The following is a 15,537-nucleotide window of genomic DNA, read 5'->3' as shown; positions in this document are numbered from 1 at the left end:
ATTCATACTGAAGACCTTATATTAGGGAGTGAAATGCTAAATCTCACTAAGATTGACCTGTTCATCTAATCCTGTTTACTACCTCACTTTCAGCTTGACTGTCATGCACTTTAATTGATACATCACATCTATATCTACTTATAATATATGGTATCAATTACCAAGTTAAATATTTACTTCAATGCTCTTAGAAATTAAATTCTAGTGGCACCAAATTATGAAAAGGACATGTCTTTGTCTTGTTTTACAAAACGCAACAGTCATGTGGTTACATGTGGTTACAATAAAGTCGAAGTCTCGTTTAATGCTTCGTTTAGTCAAAGTGTTGCGGCACCATAATTCCACCATGCCTACAAACATAGTTAACACCACCTTCCTAGTTCCCTTAGATGGATTTAATGATTAACGCATGAGGTATTATCATAATAAGATTTGGAATTTGAATCTGGACAAAATCAAGATAAATACCTCTCTTATGTGCTAATTACTATTCTAAAAACTAATAACCGTCCATGATTTACCTCCTCTGTGTTGTTGACCTTGGAACAAATTGACAAAGATATTAAAAACGAACATATTCATCTTTCTACCACAATAGCTAACAACATCTTCCACCAGGTTTTGTAAGTATGCAGACATATTATCTTTGATATCTGGTCGTCTCTTTTCTCGGAAAAGCTCTACATTCAATAAAAACATTTAACTGAACATCGGAAACATTTAATGCACCATTTTATTTTACTACGAAGAATGCTAAAAATAAAGGATTAATAGTTGCGTAAAATCAGGCTTATGCTCAAAATATGTTATTATAATCAACATCACATCATGTGTTTTCCCATGATTAATTGAATAATTTTCGACAAATATTTCATAAAAGCTACAATTAAAACATGATGATCCAACCACAGTTCATACTGTCACAAAGCCAACCAGTGCTCTGCCGAAAGTAGCAACGGAGATGAACAGAAAAGAAACACAACAACTTATTTTCCTCACAAACTGAGATGATGAACTTCAAATTCGATCGATGATCAGGATGAGTCTTCCCCCTTTATAAGGGCTGCCCTCGAGGCACAATTTTGTCCTTGATCCACATGTAGACAGGCACCAACACGTAGTATGCTGCCGCAGTCGTACCTAGAACGAAGCGCACGAGGACGACGAAGGGATTCACTGCCCTGTTCACGTCTTCAGCCTTCGGACCGAGCTGCAGCAAGAAACGCACTTGTAATTCTGTTTGGAATTAAGAAGAAGAAGCTAATTACGCACCTGCAAAGGAGACTCGCCGGATTCTGTCTTGACCCCTGTCACAGAGCAGCCGATGATGAGGCCGAAGCGCCGCACGCCGCGATACCATTTCGGGCCGATCCTCTTCAGCTTCACATCCTTGAAACCGGCCTTCTCGAACCACTCCACGTATTCTTCCTCCTTGGGGAAGAGCATCCACGCGTTGGCGAAGAAGCGCGAGAGCCAGAAGGTCGGGTAAACAGGGCCGATGATGCAGGCGATCCCTCCGGCCTTCAGCACTCTGTATGCCTCCATGATTCCGCGCTGTGGATCAGGCCAATACTCGATACTGCACGTCCATCGACAGCAGAGATTAAACATATAATAAACAAAAAAATTACTTTATGGAGTAATTGGTAAATGCCTACCTTCCCGCCGAGACATAGCGATCGACGGAGTCCGTCGGGAAAGGGAGGTCCTCGGCGTCCCCCTCGATGATGGTGCAGTCCTTGAGGGCTTCCTTCTGCCTCGCCTTGGCGAGCTGCTCCGGCGACTGGTCGAGGATGGTAACGTTCTCGGGATGGACGTGCTTGACGATGCCCAGGGTGGCGAACCCGGTTCCGCCGCCGACGTCGACGACCTTCAGCTCCGGGTGGTGGAGATCGGCTGGCTCCAGGGCGTCGTCCCGCATGTCCTCATTCCAGTGCGGCGGGTTTAATATCTGATCGTACGCGATGGAGATTAACCGATAGAACCACAAGGCCTCCTTCTTGTGCTGGATGAACCTTGGCTGCGATGCTCGCCTAGAGCCAGCGGAAGAGGAGGCCATTGATCTGAAGCAAAAAAGACCAAGGATTCCAGTTACAGACAGAGAAAGGTCGAATTTTTACTAGTTAAAGTAGCTCCTAAATGTGTTTTTAATTGATTTTGCTAATTACAAAGCCTGTGATGAAGATGAAGAAGAAGAAGAAGAGATCAATTTCTGGCACTGTGCTTCAGCAAGAGGAACGGAGATTGATTTATAGCCGTCCAGTGATGGTTTTTACTGAGTAGTAATTCACTAATTTGGCGTTTACCGATTTAAAGCTCTAGATATCAGAGACACCTCGATCTATTCATAAGTCAAACTGAACATTTATTACCCGATCGAACAATTATTACTCGTCTTTTCGGAGAAGACTTCTGAATCTGATCTCTTTGATTTTTAAATATCAAAAATTTTTGTAATAGGTGAGATCTCGCTGATCCATTTCAAATTTTTTAAGGTGGAGTGAACAACACTTGTTGACGTTCCTGATGAATTAGCAAGTTTTTAAAAGTTTAATCTACCAAACTTATACGATTGAAATAAAAGATTTTATAAAATGCTTAAATTTTAATGTGAGGTTAAAAAAAGTAGAAATAGTGTTTTTTTTTTAATGATGCCAAATTTAATTTTAAAAAAATTACATATAGGATAGAAATAAGTTTTCAAAAAGTGTAAGAAGTAAAACTTTTGCTGGTAAAAACTAGTTTTTGCAATTTTATGAAGCTTAGAGATGAATTTTGAGTCAATTTTAATAAGCTTAAAAGATGAATTTTATGAGGCTATTTATAAAGGTGTTGTGAAATAGTTTTAGAAAGCCAGATATATTGAGAACGTTGATAGAATCTATTGTCGCCCTCATTTGTAGGAAATCTAATTTAATTAATTTGAAACTAATCAATCAGCTTATTTTGTCACTCGATCTGAAATCTATAACAATAATTCAGTCTTATGGCTAGATGAGATCCGCTATATGAATCTCGTTACGTCATTAAATTTTATCTTTTATTATATTATCAACTCTAATTAAATAAATTTTATCTTATTTTACTGTTACTAACTAAGTTTATATTTTGATCTTCACCTTTTTTTTTGTTAAATATGCGTATTTGTTATAGTTTCACATCGTGAAGTATTTATTCGTCATATAAGTACATACTTGTACTATCTTAAATATGTCTCTCAGAGTTTTCCTTCAATAAATATAACTTTGACTTTTTTTCTAATGTTTTAATTTTTTATTCTGTTCATTCTTGTAAGTCTATAAATTTATCTTAACATCCTTATCTCTGCAACTTTTTCTTCTATTTATACGCTTGAGTCATAACCTTATCCGAAAAAAATCTAATTTAATTAATCCAAACCTAGTTAATCAGCTTATTTTTTTTTAGTTAATACTTTTTTTTATCTGCTATGCCGACTGATAATAATTTTTTATCTTTATCGTCCACCAAGATAATTTTTTTTATCCTTTATCGAGCACCAAGGTAATAATTTTCCTTAAATATAACTTTAACTTTGTAGGTAGTTTCCATTAAAAAAAATTATTTTCATATTCTACGTGTAAAATTGTGTTTGCTTCAACTTCTTCATGCTAAAATCGTTATCTAATTACCCCTAATATATTTTAGGTACAAAAGGTCTACAAATGAGTATAATTCCTCTTAAATTCAATACTTTAAACTAAAATCGAGTTTATTTTCTATTAAATTGAGCACGATTTTTTTTCACTTAGTATAATTCCTCTTAAATTAAGTACCATTTAAAGAGAATTTAGTATATTTTTCATCTAATTGAGCACTATTTAAAGATAATATATCTAGTATATTTTTTATCCAATTGAGGTAGAAAAAAAGTCATGCTTAATTCCAGAAAAAAATATACTAGATTATAGCTTAATGTGCTAAATTTAAGAGAAATTATACTCATTTTAAACTTCTTATACCTAAAAAATATGAGGAGCAATTAGTTAAATTAGTATTCATTATATTTGGTTAGGGAGTGTAAAATTGAGTACGATCTTTTTCCTGCTTGATATAATTTTTCTAAAATTCAACGCCATTTAATGTGATTTTAGTATATTTTCCATCCAATTGAGCACTATTTAAAGAGAATCTAGTATATTTTTTATCTAATTGAGATGGAAAATAATCGTGCTCAATTTTATCGAAAAATATATTAAATTCTAGTTTAATATGTTAAATTTAAAAGGAATTATAAAATATAAAGGGTAATTAGGTAAATTAACATCCATTATATTGGATTAGAAAGTGAAAATAAAATATTTATTTATTTATTTATTATTATTATTATTATTATTATTATTATTATTATTTTTTACAATGAACACTGTATATAAAATTTAAATTCTGATTGAGAACGGTATACAAATTTTTCCAAAAAATATATCATCAATCTAGCCAGCAAAGATAAACCATCATTCTTATGTCAATTCGTTAATTCATTAAAATTAAGACTCACTTTTAAATGTCCGAAAACCCATTTAAATCGATGGAATATATAATATATTCAGATTACAATATAAATTATACCCTTTAAATGCTCGACACCTACTCACGCTTGAAAACTAACTTTTTTATTGATTTATTTAAATGCACGGATGACATTTATTAGCCCATAGAACAATTATGACTTGTCTTCTCGGGGTAGCCTTCTGAATGATCTCTTCGATTTTTAAATATCGAAATTTTGTAATAGTTGAGATCACGCTGATCCATTTCAAATTTTTAAGCTGAAGTGAAAAACACTTGTTGAAGTTCCTGATGAATTAGCAAGTTTTTATCAGAAAAAAATTCTACCAAACTTCTAAGATTGAAATAAAAGCTTTTATAAAAGGCTTAAATTTTAACACGAGTTAAAAAAAAAAGCAGAAGATATAAAAAAGTGAACTCATTTTGAGTGAACACTACAAAAAATTAGGGAAATAGCGACGAATTAATAGCGACGAAATATATATCGTAGCTAAATAAGGATATTTGCGACTAAATATAGTATCGACGCAAACGTTTTCCTTTTCTTAAAAAAATATATGTTTGAGACGAATCTAGCGGCGAATTAAGTCGCCGCTAAAATGTTTGTGACGACAAGTGTTTGTTTTCGCCGCAAATGGTTTTTTTAAAATAAAAAATATATGTTTGCGACGAATCGAGCGGCGAATTAATTCGCCGCTAAAATATTTGCGATGAAATTGTTTATTTAGTGGCTAAGTATTTGGGTAGTGACGAATTTAATGGTTTTGCCGCTAAGAAGTTTGCGGCGAGAATAAAAAAATAGCAACGAATTTAATTGGTTTGCTGCTAAGATTTTAGCGACGAAACAATTAAATTCGTCGCTAAAATAAATCTTAGCGACGAAAGTTAAAATTTCGTCGCTAAGATTATTGCGGCGAAAATAAATATTCGTCGCTAACAGTAAACTTAGAGACGAAAATTAAAATGTCATCGCTAATACTCGTTATAATCCCTAATCGACCCTTTCTTTTCTCCCGTGCGAGCCCCGACCCTTTCTTTCTCCCCCAACCCTTTCTTTCTCCCGAGCGAGCCCCGACCATTTCTTCCTCCTCCCGACCCTTTCTTTCTCCCGTCGCACGCGATTCTTCCTCCCTCATTCCTGCACCCTCCCTCCTCCGGCGAGACTCCCTCGACGCTGCACAGAACGCCCCGACTCTTCCTTCCTTCCGGCGATGCGAATCTTCCCTCCTTCCTGCTCCTATTATTGCTGTGGATTTGTGTTCTTCCTCTTGAACGTGCTTCACATAAGTTCTTTCCACCAAATAGGTTTGTAATGTAGTGTTTATTATACTCGTGCCCATTTGTGTCAAAGCTTGCTCTTTTTCATTCAAGCCTGCACTGTTCTGCTTCTTGTTCCTTTAGTTTTTGATTTGATTCAAAACTACATAGTAGACATGAAACATCTCGGTTCATCTGGTTTCGCAGAAGGAGGACATAGTATAGAAGATAATGTTAATTTCGCAGAAGGAGACATGAAACTCGAAACCTTCTGTCAGTTGTGTTTTTCATTTTTATTCATCTTTATGTGCTTCTGTCTAGTTTAGTTCTTTAGTCCTTGGTGATCTCTTGTCTACATTTTTGTTATCCTCGTCCACTCCTCTTGTTTGTGTCAAATCTTAGCTTGGTAATTAAAATTAATCTTAGCTTTGTGTCAAATCTTGCCTACCTAGTTTAGAATTGTAATATTTTTTTTTGGTAATATAGTCATTTATAATATAGATGATAATATCTAGTTTACTTCTTTATAGTATAGATGATAATGATAATGATAATATAGTCATTTTAGGCCACATGTGTATAAAATTTCTTAATCATCCAGCCTATCTTTAAATATAATGATAATTTTTTATTTTAATGCTTAGATGATAATTTTAGGGTTCTTGTGATGCTATTAATTAATTTTAGGATTATTTTATTGAATAATATGATTTTTTTTATATTATTAATCAGGTTATAAATATGGATAAAAGTTGTATAATGATTGAGAATCGGATTGAGCCTGAATATATAAATGGACTAAATCAGTTTTTAAAGGTGGCAGAGAATTATATGATAAGTTTGAATTTATCTAAAATTCGTTGTCCATGTCGAAGGTGTGGCAATTTGTTTAAATATGAGTTGGATTATGTTTGCGGACATCTTTATAGGTGGGGATTTGATAAATTATACAAAGTTTGAAACTTTCACGGAGAAGCTACTACATCATCTATTAATATAAATATTGTCAATGAAGAGGAACATGATCAAGAGGATGATTTTGAAGATATGTTTACTGATTTAAGAAATGCAGAAAATATCAATACCAGTGGACCTCAATTAGATGATATTAATGCAGATGATATTAGAGGAAGTTATACCTCAATGTTTAAAGAAGCACAAAAAGAGTTGTATCACACTTGTACTAATTTTTCTGCATTCAGTTTTTTGGTCAAGTTAATGCATGTGAAGGTGTTAAATGGGTGGAGCAATAAATCTTTTGATATGTTACTTCAGTTATTGCAAGAGGCATTTCCAAAACTGAATGCGATTCCAAACTCTCATTATGAAGCAAAAAAAATGTTAAAAGAGTTAGGATTAACATATGAGAAGATACATGCATGTAAGAATGATTGTATATTATTTTGGGGTGAGCACGAGAATAAAGATATATGTCCAGTGTGCAAGGAGACCAGATACAAGTATGAAGGGATGAATAAGAAAAAGAATGCTCAGAAAATTATTCGATATTTTCCTTTGAAGGCCAGACTTAAGCGGTTGTTTATTGCCAAACATACAGCAAAAGATATGAGATGACATAAAGAAAAACGGGTTGAAACAGATGGTGTATTAAGACATCCAGCAGATAGTGAATCATGGAAATAATTTGACACATCACATGAAATATTTGCTAGTGATCCACGAAATATTCGCTTAGGGTTGGCTACTGATGGTTTTAATCCACTTGGAAACATGTCAAATGCTTATAGTATGTGGCCTGTTATACTTGTAAATTATAATTTACCACCATGGAAAATGATGAAGCCATCATATTTGATAATGTCTCTTTTAATTCCTGGTCCTAAATCACCTGGGAAAGAGATAGATGTGTACTTACGACCTTTGATCAACGAACTAAAGGAGCTATGGGATGATGGGGTGGAAACATATGATGCATCGACTGAACAAGTATTTCAATTACATGCTGCTGTGATGTGGACCATTCATGACTTTCCAACATATGGAACAGTATCTGGGTGGAGCACAAAGGGTTATAAAGCATGTCCAGTATGTCTTGATGAAACTAAATCCCAAAGATTACGGAGTAAAATATGCTATATATGTCACCGTCGATTCTTGAATGTACAACACCCATGGCGTAGAAATAAGAATTTCAATGGAAAAGTTGAACAAGAAGGACCACCACGAAGACTTAATGGTTATGAGATTTTAGCACAGTTAAATGCATTACCCCAAGTGACATTCAGTAAGGATCCTACATTAAGTAAAAAGCGGCAACGATCTTTGGATGAGACCAATTGGGTAAAAAAGTCTATATTTTTTGAGTTAAAATATTGGCCAGATTTAAAGTTGAGACACAATTTAGATGTGATGCACATAGAAAAAACACCTGCGACGCTTTGGTTGGCACATTATTTAATATAGATGGAAAATCAAAGGATACATTTAAAGCAAGGTTGGACTTGCAGGATATGGGAATTAGAAGTGAATTGCTTTTAAAGAAAGTTGGAGACAAATTTAGTAAACCATATGCAAGTTATACATTGACATTAGAAGAAAGACGTGAATTTTGTCAATTCTTAAAATTCGTGAAGTTTCCTGATGGATATGCTGCTAATATATCTAGAAATGTGAATACAAATGATGGAAAGTTACATAGACTAAAATCACATGATTGTCATGTTTTGTTGCAAAGAATACTTCCAGTGGCTGTACGAAAATTCTTTCCAAAAGACATATGCGGCACACTAATTGAGTTATGTGATTTTTTCAAAAAGCTAACTGCAAGAACTTTACACTTAGTGGACTTATGTAAAATGGAGGAGGAAATAATCTTCATATTATGTAAGATGGAACAAATATTTCCTCCAGCATTTTTTGACATTATGGTTCATTTGGCAGTTCATTTACCTCGTGAAGCTATGTTAGCTGGACCTGTTTCTTCACGATGGATGTATCCTTTTGAACGATATTTGGGCAGACTAAAAAAGTATGTACGTAATAAAGCAAGGCCTGAAGGATCTATTGCAGAAGGCTATATTGTAAATGAGGCATTGACTTTCAGTTCCTTATATATGAGTCAAATTGAGACAAGATTAGTAGGCCAGAATGAAACCAAGATGTTCAACCAGTAACATGCAACTTAAGTGTTTTCTCACAACAAACAAGAGTATTTGGCAATCCACATAATCTGAAATTGCCTTTGACTTTGTATAAGAAAGCACATTGGTATATTCTCAACAATTGTAAGGAATTTGACCAATATAGGAAGTAAGTTTTTACATTATGTAATTTTATGGTTTATATTTCATTATACAATTGTAAAATAATTATTTGTTTCTGCAGTGAACATCTACAACTTCTGTCACATAAAGTTCATTCAAATCAACTTCTCCAATACCATGAGCGAGATTTTCCACAATGGTTTAGGGATAGAATGATAAAGTTAAAGAATTTAACAAATTCAGAAATCACAAATGAGTTATATTATTTAGCAATGGGACCTGATGTTGAAGTTCAACTGTATGATGCCTGCATTGTGAATGGTATTCGATACCATACAAGATCTCGTGATGCTCGCAGAACTACTCAGAATAGCGGGGTTAGCGTACCATCATCCAATGATGGTGACAATTTAGATTTTTTTGGAGTGTTGAAGGATGTTGTTCAACTATTTTACTCTTTCAGATATAAAGTATAATTATTTTGGTGTGAATGGTTCCAATGTAATCCGAAAAAAAAATCAATAGTTGAAGAGTTTGGTATGTTATCTATTGACACTTCTAAAACATGGTACGTTGATGACCCATTCATTTTGGCCAACAAAGCAAACCAAGTTTATTATTTAAATGATCTAAAGCGTGGAGGCCATTGGAAGGTAGTGCAAAAGGTTCAACACCGAGAAATATATGAAGTAACTGAAGTTGATGAAGTATCAGAAGAGATTGAATCCGGAAATAATTTCAATATTGAGACTAACCAAGATAATTCTTCTAATGAAGCAACTTTAGTAGTTGGTGAAGAATTAGAGATATCCCAAACTTTGTAGATTAGATGTTGAGCATCAACATATAAATATGTCAAATGCACAAGTGGAGCTAACTAGGGATGCTCAAAGTTTTCTTAATGATGAGGATGAAGATACTAAAATTGATAGTGACACAGATGATCAATTATCTCTTTCAGATGATAGTGGTGATTAATTTTTATGAACATGGTAAATATGTTTTCCTTTATTTTTAATTCATTACTTGTAGATATCTATATATGTTGATACATATTTGTTGATCTATATATGATGAATATGTGACAGCTATGCAGCCTAAGAGGATTGAGCATTTACCAGTTTTGGAGACACCTGTAGATGATTGTTCTTCCAGTGGTTAGTTGTTTTGTATTTAATTTAGAAAAATTATATTTAGCTATTTCATCTGTTGATTGTTAACACTATTGCATTTACAGGCCGACCGCTATGTAGGGAGACACGTGACACACATTCTGATCGACTGCGACGCCAGATCAGTGCTCGGGGTAGATTGCCCGTTACTTTTCGTCAGAGCGATGGACATCCCATTGGCCCTAATGCAGCTTCATTTATGACCGAGTTAGGCCTCTCGGTAAAGAAGTTTGCACCATTACAAGCTAAGAGTTGGAAACACATCCCCGCTGAGAATAAAAAGATGATATACGATCGAATATCAGTAAGTATAAGTAATTCAACATATTTATAATGACTCCTTTATTACTAACCATTTTTTCAGGCTGCTTTTGATATAAGTTTTCAGGAGGGCTCATCGTCGGTCATGAAGGAGACCGACCGATTGATGAGCGCACGATATAGAGACAATAGATCTAAAATGCATAACCATTATAAGAAGTTATCTCACCTTCCTCCTGCTGAGCGTCGACAGCATATTCCGATTGAGTTCTGTGAGACTCAAGACGATTGGGACTACATGTGTACTCTGTTTGAATCTGAGGCATTTCAGATAACTCATTCTATAACAAATGTCTTATTTATATAAAAATTTAATTATTTGTTCCATAACTATTGTTTTGTTTATACAAAATTCTGTGTTGTAGAAACGATCTGCAATAAATGTCGAAAATCGAGGAAAACTCTCATATAACCATCGTGGAGGTTCTAAATCATTCATCCAGTATAGTTACGACGGTGTAAGTGTTAATTTTATAATTATCTTATATTGTTTGTAGATTAAAATATTAACACATTATTTTTTTTTAGACTGATCAGTCACAAAGAAAAGATCGGATTACTCTCTTTAATGAAACTCATTATAGCTCGAAGAAAGGGTGGATTGGGGACACGGCAAAAACTGCATATATATATTATGATCTTATTTAATGGATTTGTTTTGAACTGTGCAAAATTATTTTTTACACTATTTTTAACATATTTGCTTTTTCTAGGATGATATGGTGAGACTACGTGATGAGTGTATTCTATCACAAAATTCAGAAGATGTCATCGATGTATTCCAAATTGCAGATACAGTTTATGATCAGGTCTGTGAAAATATATATGACATGTCGTCTCGATATTTTTATATGAAATGTTGCCCTCAGTGTCAAATTTATGATAATTTAATAACTAATTCCAATAATAAATAGCACATAGGATTCCTGTTAGTTAAGGCTGTCTCGAATCCATGATGATAACCAATTTGTTTGCAACACACTTATATTGCTCACTGCACAAAGAGAAAGCAAAGCCAAGCAATAACTCCACTACTCGGCAGGAACAAATATAATAAAGCCTTTTTGAATACACACTAATCAATGACACACATGGCTCCAATAATTAACTCTCTGAATTCTCAAATTTTTGAATCACAAGAAGTTGAGAAAACATTTAGAATGATGATAGGTTACAAATTCTAGACAGTGATGGCTTGACACATTTCAGTCCAGACAAGAACATGTTTTGATACTTAACACGATTTTGGCACGCTTTCTGTGGCTTTGCTTGTGATATTTCTTCTTATCTTCATAAATACTAGTAGCTGCAAAGTCATCAGCGATATGGATTGTTATGTTAATTAAGTGTTTCTATGTTGAAGTTCTGGTGGCAATAGATGAATTGGTGCTATTCGTGTCATGTTTGCTTCACATTGGCCATACTAGCAGTCCCATGCTTTTAGCTTATTATTGTAGTTAAATCATGCCACTTCTTTGACGGTCCATTTACCTCAGAGGTGGACAGAATAGGGAAAATAATTGAAAAATGGTTAATTGTGATTTGTGAAAAAGAAAGAGGAAAACTAGTAAAAAAGACAAATATTTCAGTTGGATCATGTCGTGAGCTATAATGTTGATGCTTGTCACTCACCTTCTTTCAAGCTCCCACTGATAGTAGTGTTCTATTTAAAGTATTTCATATAAACTAGTGATTAGATTGTTATATTTGGTTGTTATGCACTGTTGAGTTAAACTCTTATCCACATGCTCAATATATCATCATATCATATGTTTTATTATCTTCAAAATTTTGTATTAGGTCCTCGGTACTCGGTCTGGATACATCAGAGGACTTGGAAGTGGGCCGAAGCCAGTTAGGTCTACTTCTTCAGATGCCACATCCTCATCCAGATCAACTAATGCTGCATTGCGTGAAAGACTTGAATCGACCCAAGATGAGTTAGCGAGCACCAAAATTCAGCTAGCAAACACGCAAGATGAGTTAGCATCAATTAAATCAAGACAAGATAAGTTTGAACAAATACTTAACCGATTGGCACCTGGAGCATTAGATTCCTTGATCCATGCTTCTTCTTCAACTCCACCTCCTCCTCCTCCTCCTCCGTCTTAGGCTTTGATGTTGTAGACTTTTGGATAGAAACATGATGTTCTGACTTGTTTTTAACTGGTTTGGATTTTTTGTTGTGAATTTGTTTGGATTGTTGGTTGTGAACATATTTTGAATTTGGTTTGTGAATATTGTTATTATATTTGTGATGAAGTATGTATAAGTTAATTGTTAGAGTATTTTTGAATCTGTTGTTATATTTTGTTTTAGTTGTGATGATTGATTTGTATGTATATAAATCTGTACACAGGAAACAAATAATTTTTTTTTTTAATAAAACTAGTGGTTAGCGACGAATTAAGAATATTCGTCGCTAACTAACCACCCTGCATTTCGGAAAACAGTGTTTAGCGCGAATATATATAAAATCGTAGGGAATATGGTAGCGACGAAATGGATAAATTCGTCGTTAATTATAACTTTAGCAACGTTGCTAGTTAAATCGTCGTTAAATATTTTACGGCGAAGTAATTTACTTTAGCTACGCATTATTTAACGTCGCAAATATTTTTGCTGCGATACATGAAATTTCGTCGCTAATGTAAGCTTACGACAAGCTTATAACGACGACTTTAACGACGAAATTTTATCGTCTCGAATATTTTTTAGCGACGGAAAAAAGTATTAGTGATGAGAAAAATCGTCGTAAAATATCTATTTTCTTGTAGTGGAACTTAAACGTAAAAGGGAATGAAATAGTTTTTTTTTTAAATGACGCCAAATTATTTTTTTTAAAAAAATTACATATAGAATAGAAATAAATTTTCAAAAGTTGTAAGAAGTAAAACTTTTTCTGGTAAAAACTAGTGTTTGCAATTTTATGAAGCTTAGAGATGAATTTTGAGTCAATGTTACTAAGCTGAAAAGATGAATTTTATGAGACTATTTATAAAGATGCTTGAAATAGTTTTAGAAATTAGCGAAATAAATTGAGGAGGTTGATAGAATCTCCTGTCGCCCTCATTTGTAGGAAATCGAATTTAATTAATTTGAACCTAATCAACCAGCTTATTTTGTCACTGTCACCCTCATTTGTAGAAAATATAATTTAATTAATTCGAACCTAATCAATTAATCAGCTTTTTTCTTATTAATGCTTATTTCCTTATCTGCTATGCCTGTTAATTTCGAAACAAAGGTAGTTGCGCCATTGCCGGCAAATCAATCAGCTTATTGATATTGATAGATAACCCATTTAAATCAATGGAATATATAATATATATTCATATTACAATATAAATTATGCCCTTTAAATGCTCGACACCTACTCACGGTCAAATAAATAAATAAAATAAAATAAAATAATTCGCTCAGAGGAAGTAAATGCTATAAATCATTGGGTAGGTGATAAGACATGTTCATATGCACTAAGTTTCGATCTAAAAATTCAAATGGTAACATTTCATATCTTAATCAGTACAGCTACTCGATAATAATTAGTGTATCTATTCGTTAGTAACCTGTAAAAAATGATTATGTTCACTCTTAGTACATCTGTCAATTCGTCCCAAGATCAACGAACAGATCTCATATCTCAATCAGTGTACCTACTCGATAGTAACCAGTGCACCTACTCGATAGTAATCGGTAAAAAGTGACTATGTTCACTCTCAATACCTCTATCAATTCGTCCCAAAATCAAGGAACAAATAAATTATGAGTAACTATTAATTTTTAAAATAATAATTGACACATACAAAAAATATTTAACTTAACCATATCAAAATTCGAATTTCAGACTAAATTCGAACTCCTGATTTTACAATTGACAGACGGCTCAACACCTACTTACGCTTGGAGATAAGATTGCACGTGTTGCTTCTTCCCGATCTCGTCAAGTTCCATGAAAACTAACTTTTTTATTGATTTATTGACTGTTCAATTTCGTTAGTTGCTGCGTTTTTACAGTTTATCAATTTTATGTTCTTAGTCAATTTATTTGTCTCGCGAAAATAAGATTTATTTTCTGTCACCGTGCCAACGACATTAATTGTTACAGATAGTGCGGGAAGGAAACTGCACTGGGCGGCCAAACCTCCTGCGGCGTCACTGGCACAACCTCCGGCGAGGGATGCCTTAGTAACACGGTCGGCAGTGGCGTTGGTACCTCCGGCCCATGAGAAGGGGGGATCGGCACCTCGGGATGATCAGGCGGGGGAGGCATGGGCGGCCGCGGTAAATCCGGTCCCGGCTGAGGAGTTCTAGGTAGCGGAGGCTGAGCCGGAGGCGGTGGGATGATCTCTGGGGGAATGTCAATCCCCGGCAGGTCGTCGGGCGGGTACGGAGGCAGCTCCTGCGGCGGAGGCCGAGGGACCTCCGGCGGAATGCCTGCGCATTTTGGTGCAGAGGAGAAGAGGAGTGGCGCGGCGGCTCGAGGGTGATGCGGTTTCACATGAGTTGTCCTTCCGGTGGTGATGGAGCGGCGGCAGAGACGGAGGGAGACGGTGGAGGTCATGAGAAGGCGGGCCGCGCAGGAAGCCATCGCCGTTTGATTAGACGGTTATAGCTGGATTGTTTTAAGTTCTCGAGGGTTAGCGCAGGCTGACACGTAGGAAGAGTTGTTATGAAACGTGTAACTATCTGAGCGTCTTAAAAGACACGCGTACGAAAATTATTAATTATTATTTTGAAGTTCTATATATATATTTTTTATTTTTTTAAAATTCTTGATTTTTTGTTGCTTCTATTTCTTTTCGCCTTTTCAAAGAAAAATCTTATTACTAGATTATTATATTTTAAAATTATTTTTTCTATTAAATTTTACTTAACTTTCGAACTTGATATCCTTTTCTCTCATAATTTTTAGGAAACATAAACTGATCCAATCATGACCGTGCAGTAATTAAGATATGGAATGTTATCATATTAAGTATTGGAATCGAAATTTCGAACCTGCTCTTCTCAGTGTTTTAGCCACTTATACTAAT

General features: G+C 34.5%; 3 protein-coding genes across 3 annotated transcripts; 1 reads left to right on the top strand and 2 right to left on the bottom strand.

Moving 5' to 3' along the window:
* Positions 1 to 806: 806 nt before the first annotated feature.
* On the bottom strand, positions 807 to 2,257 carry LOC121979469 (2-methyl-6-phytyl-1,4-hydroquinone methyltransferase 2, chloroplastic-like). The gene is made up of 4 exons (XM_042531462.1): positions 2,169 to 2,257; positions 1,659 to 2,063; positions 1,273 to 1,579; positions 807 to 1,210 (listed from the first exon to the last, which is right to left on the bottom strand). The coding sequence occupies exons 2-4, from the start codon at positions 2,057 to 2,059 to the stop codon at positions 1,055 to 1,057; spliced, it is 864 nt and encodes a 287-aa protein (XP_042387396.1). The 5' UTR covers positions 2,060 to 2,063; positions 2,169 to 2,257; the 3' UTR covers positions 807 to 1,054.
* A 3,267-nt stretch (positions 2,258 to 5,524) lies between these two features.
* Positions 5,525 to 12,739, top strand: LOC121979458. Its single transcript, XM_042531452.1, has 7 exons — positions 5,525 to 5,832; positions 10,097 to 10,165; positions 10,246 to 10,484; positions 10,545 to 10,763; positions 10,867 to 10,959; positions 11,215 to 11,310; positions 12,302 to 12,739. Exons 1-7 carry the CDS (start codon positions 5,739 to 5,741, stop codon positions 12,611 to 12,613), a joined length of 1,122 nt encoding a protein of 373 aa, XP_042387386.1. The 5' UTR covers positions 5,525 to 5,738; the 3' UTR covers positions 12,614 to 12,739.
* A 1,864-nt stretch (positions 12,740 to 14,603) lies between these two features.
* Positions 14,604 to 15,092, bottom strand: LOC122042194 (sulfated surface glycoprotein 185-like). The gene has a single exon (XM_042602189.1). The coding sequence runs from the start codon at positions 15,090 to 15,092 to the stop codon at positions 14,604 to 14,606; it is 489 nt and encodes a 162-aa protein (XP_042458123.1).
* Positions 15,093 to 15,537: the final 445 nt, after the last annotated feature.

Source organism: Zingiber officinale, chromosome 1B (genome assembly GCF_018446385.1).
Source record: "Zingiber officinale cultivar Zhangliang chromosome 1B, Zo_v1.1, whole genome shotgun sequence".
In the NCBI taxonomy this organism is placed as follows: Eukaryota; Viridiplantae; Streptophyta; class Magnoliopsida; order Zingiberales; family Zingiberaceae; genus Zingiber; species Zingiber officinale.
This window is presented reverse-complemented; position numbering and strand designations above follow the sequence as displayed.

What these genes read in the sequence shown, in the direction of transcription:
- LOC122042194 (XM_042602189.1), bottom strand. Translation starts at nt 15,092, where the DNA reads ATGGCTTCCTGCGCGGCCCGCCTTCTCATGACCTCCACCGTCTCCCTC.
- LOC121979469 (XM_042531462.1), bottom strand. Translation starts at nt 2,059, where the DNA reads ATGGCCTCCTCTTCCGCTGGCTCTAGGCGAGCATCGCAGCCAAGGTTC. An exon ending in CGCTATGTCTCGGCGGGAAG is followed by an intron (nt 1,580 to 1,658) that starts GTAGGCATTTAC and finishes ATGGACGTGCAG; the next exon opens with TATCGAGTATTGGCCTGATC. An exon ending in CCGGCGAGTCTCCTTTGCAG is followed by an intron (nt 1,211 to 1,272) that starts GTGCGTAATTAG and finishes TTCTTGCTGCAG; the next exon opens with CTCGGTCCGAAGGCTGAAGA.
- LOC121979458 (XM_042531452.1), top strand. Translation starts at nt 5,739, where the DNA reads ATGCGAATCTTCCCTCCTTCCTGCTCCTATTATTGCTGTGGATTTGTG. An exon ending in GTACTCTGTTTGAATCTGAG is followed by an intron (nt 10,764 to 10,866) that starts GCATTTCAGATA and finishes TCTGTGTTGTAG; the next exon opens with AAACGATCTGCAATAAATGT. An exon ending in TCCAGTATAGTTACGACGGT is followed by an intron (nt 10,960 to 11,214) that starts GTAAGTGTTAAT and finishes TGCTTTTTCTAG; the next exon opens with GATGATATGGTGAGACTACG.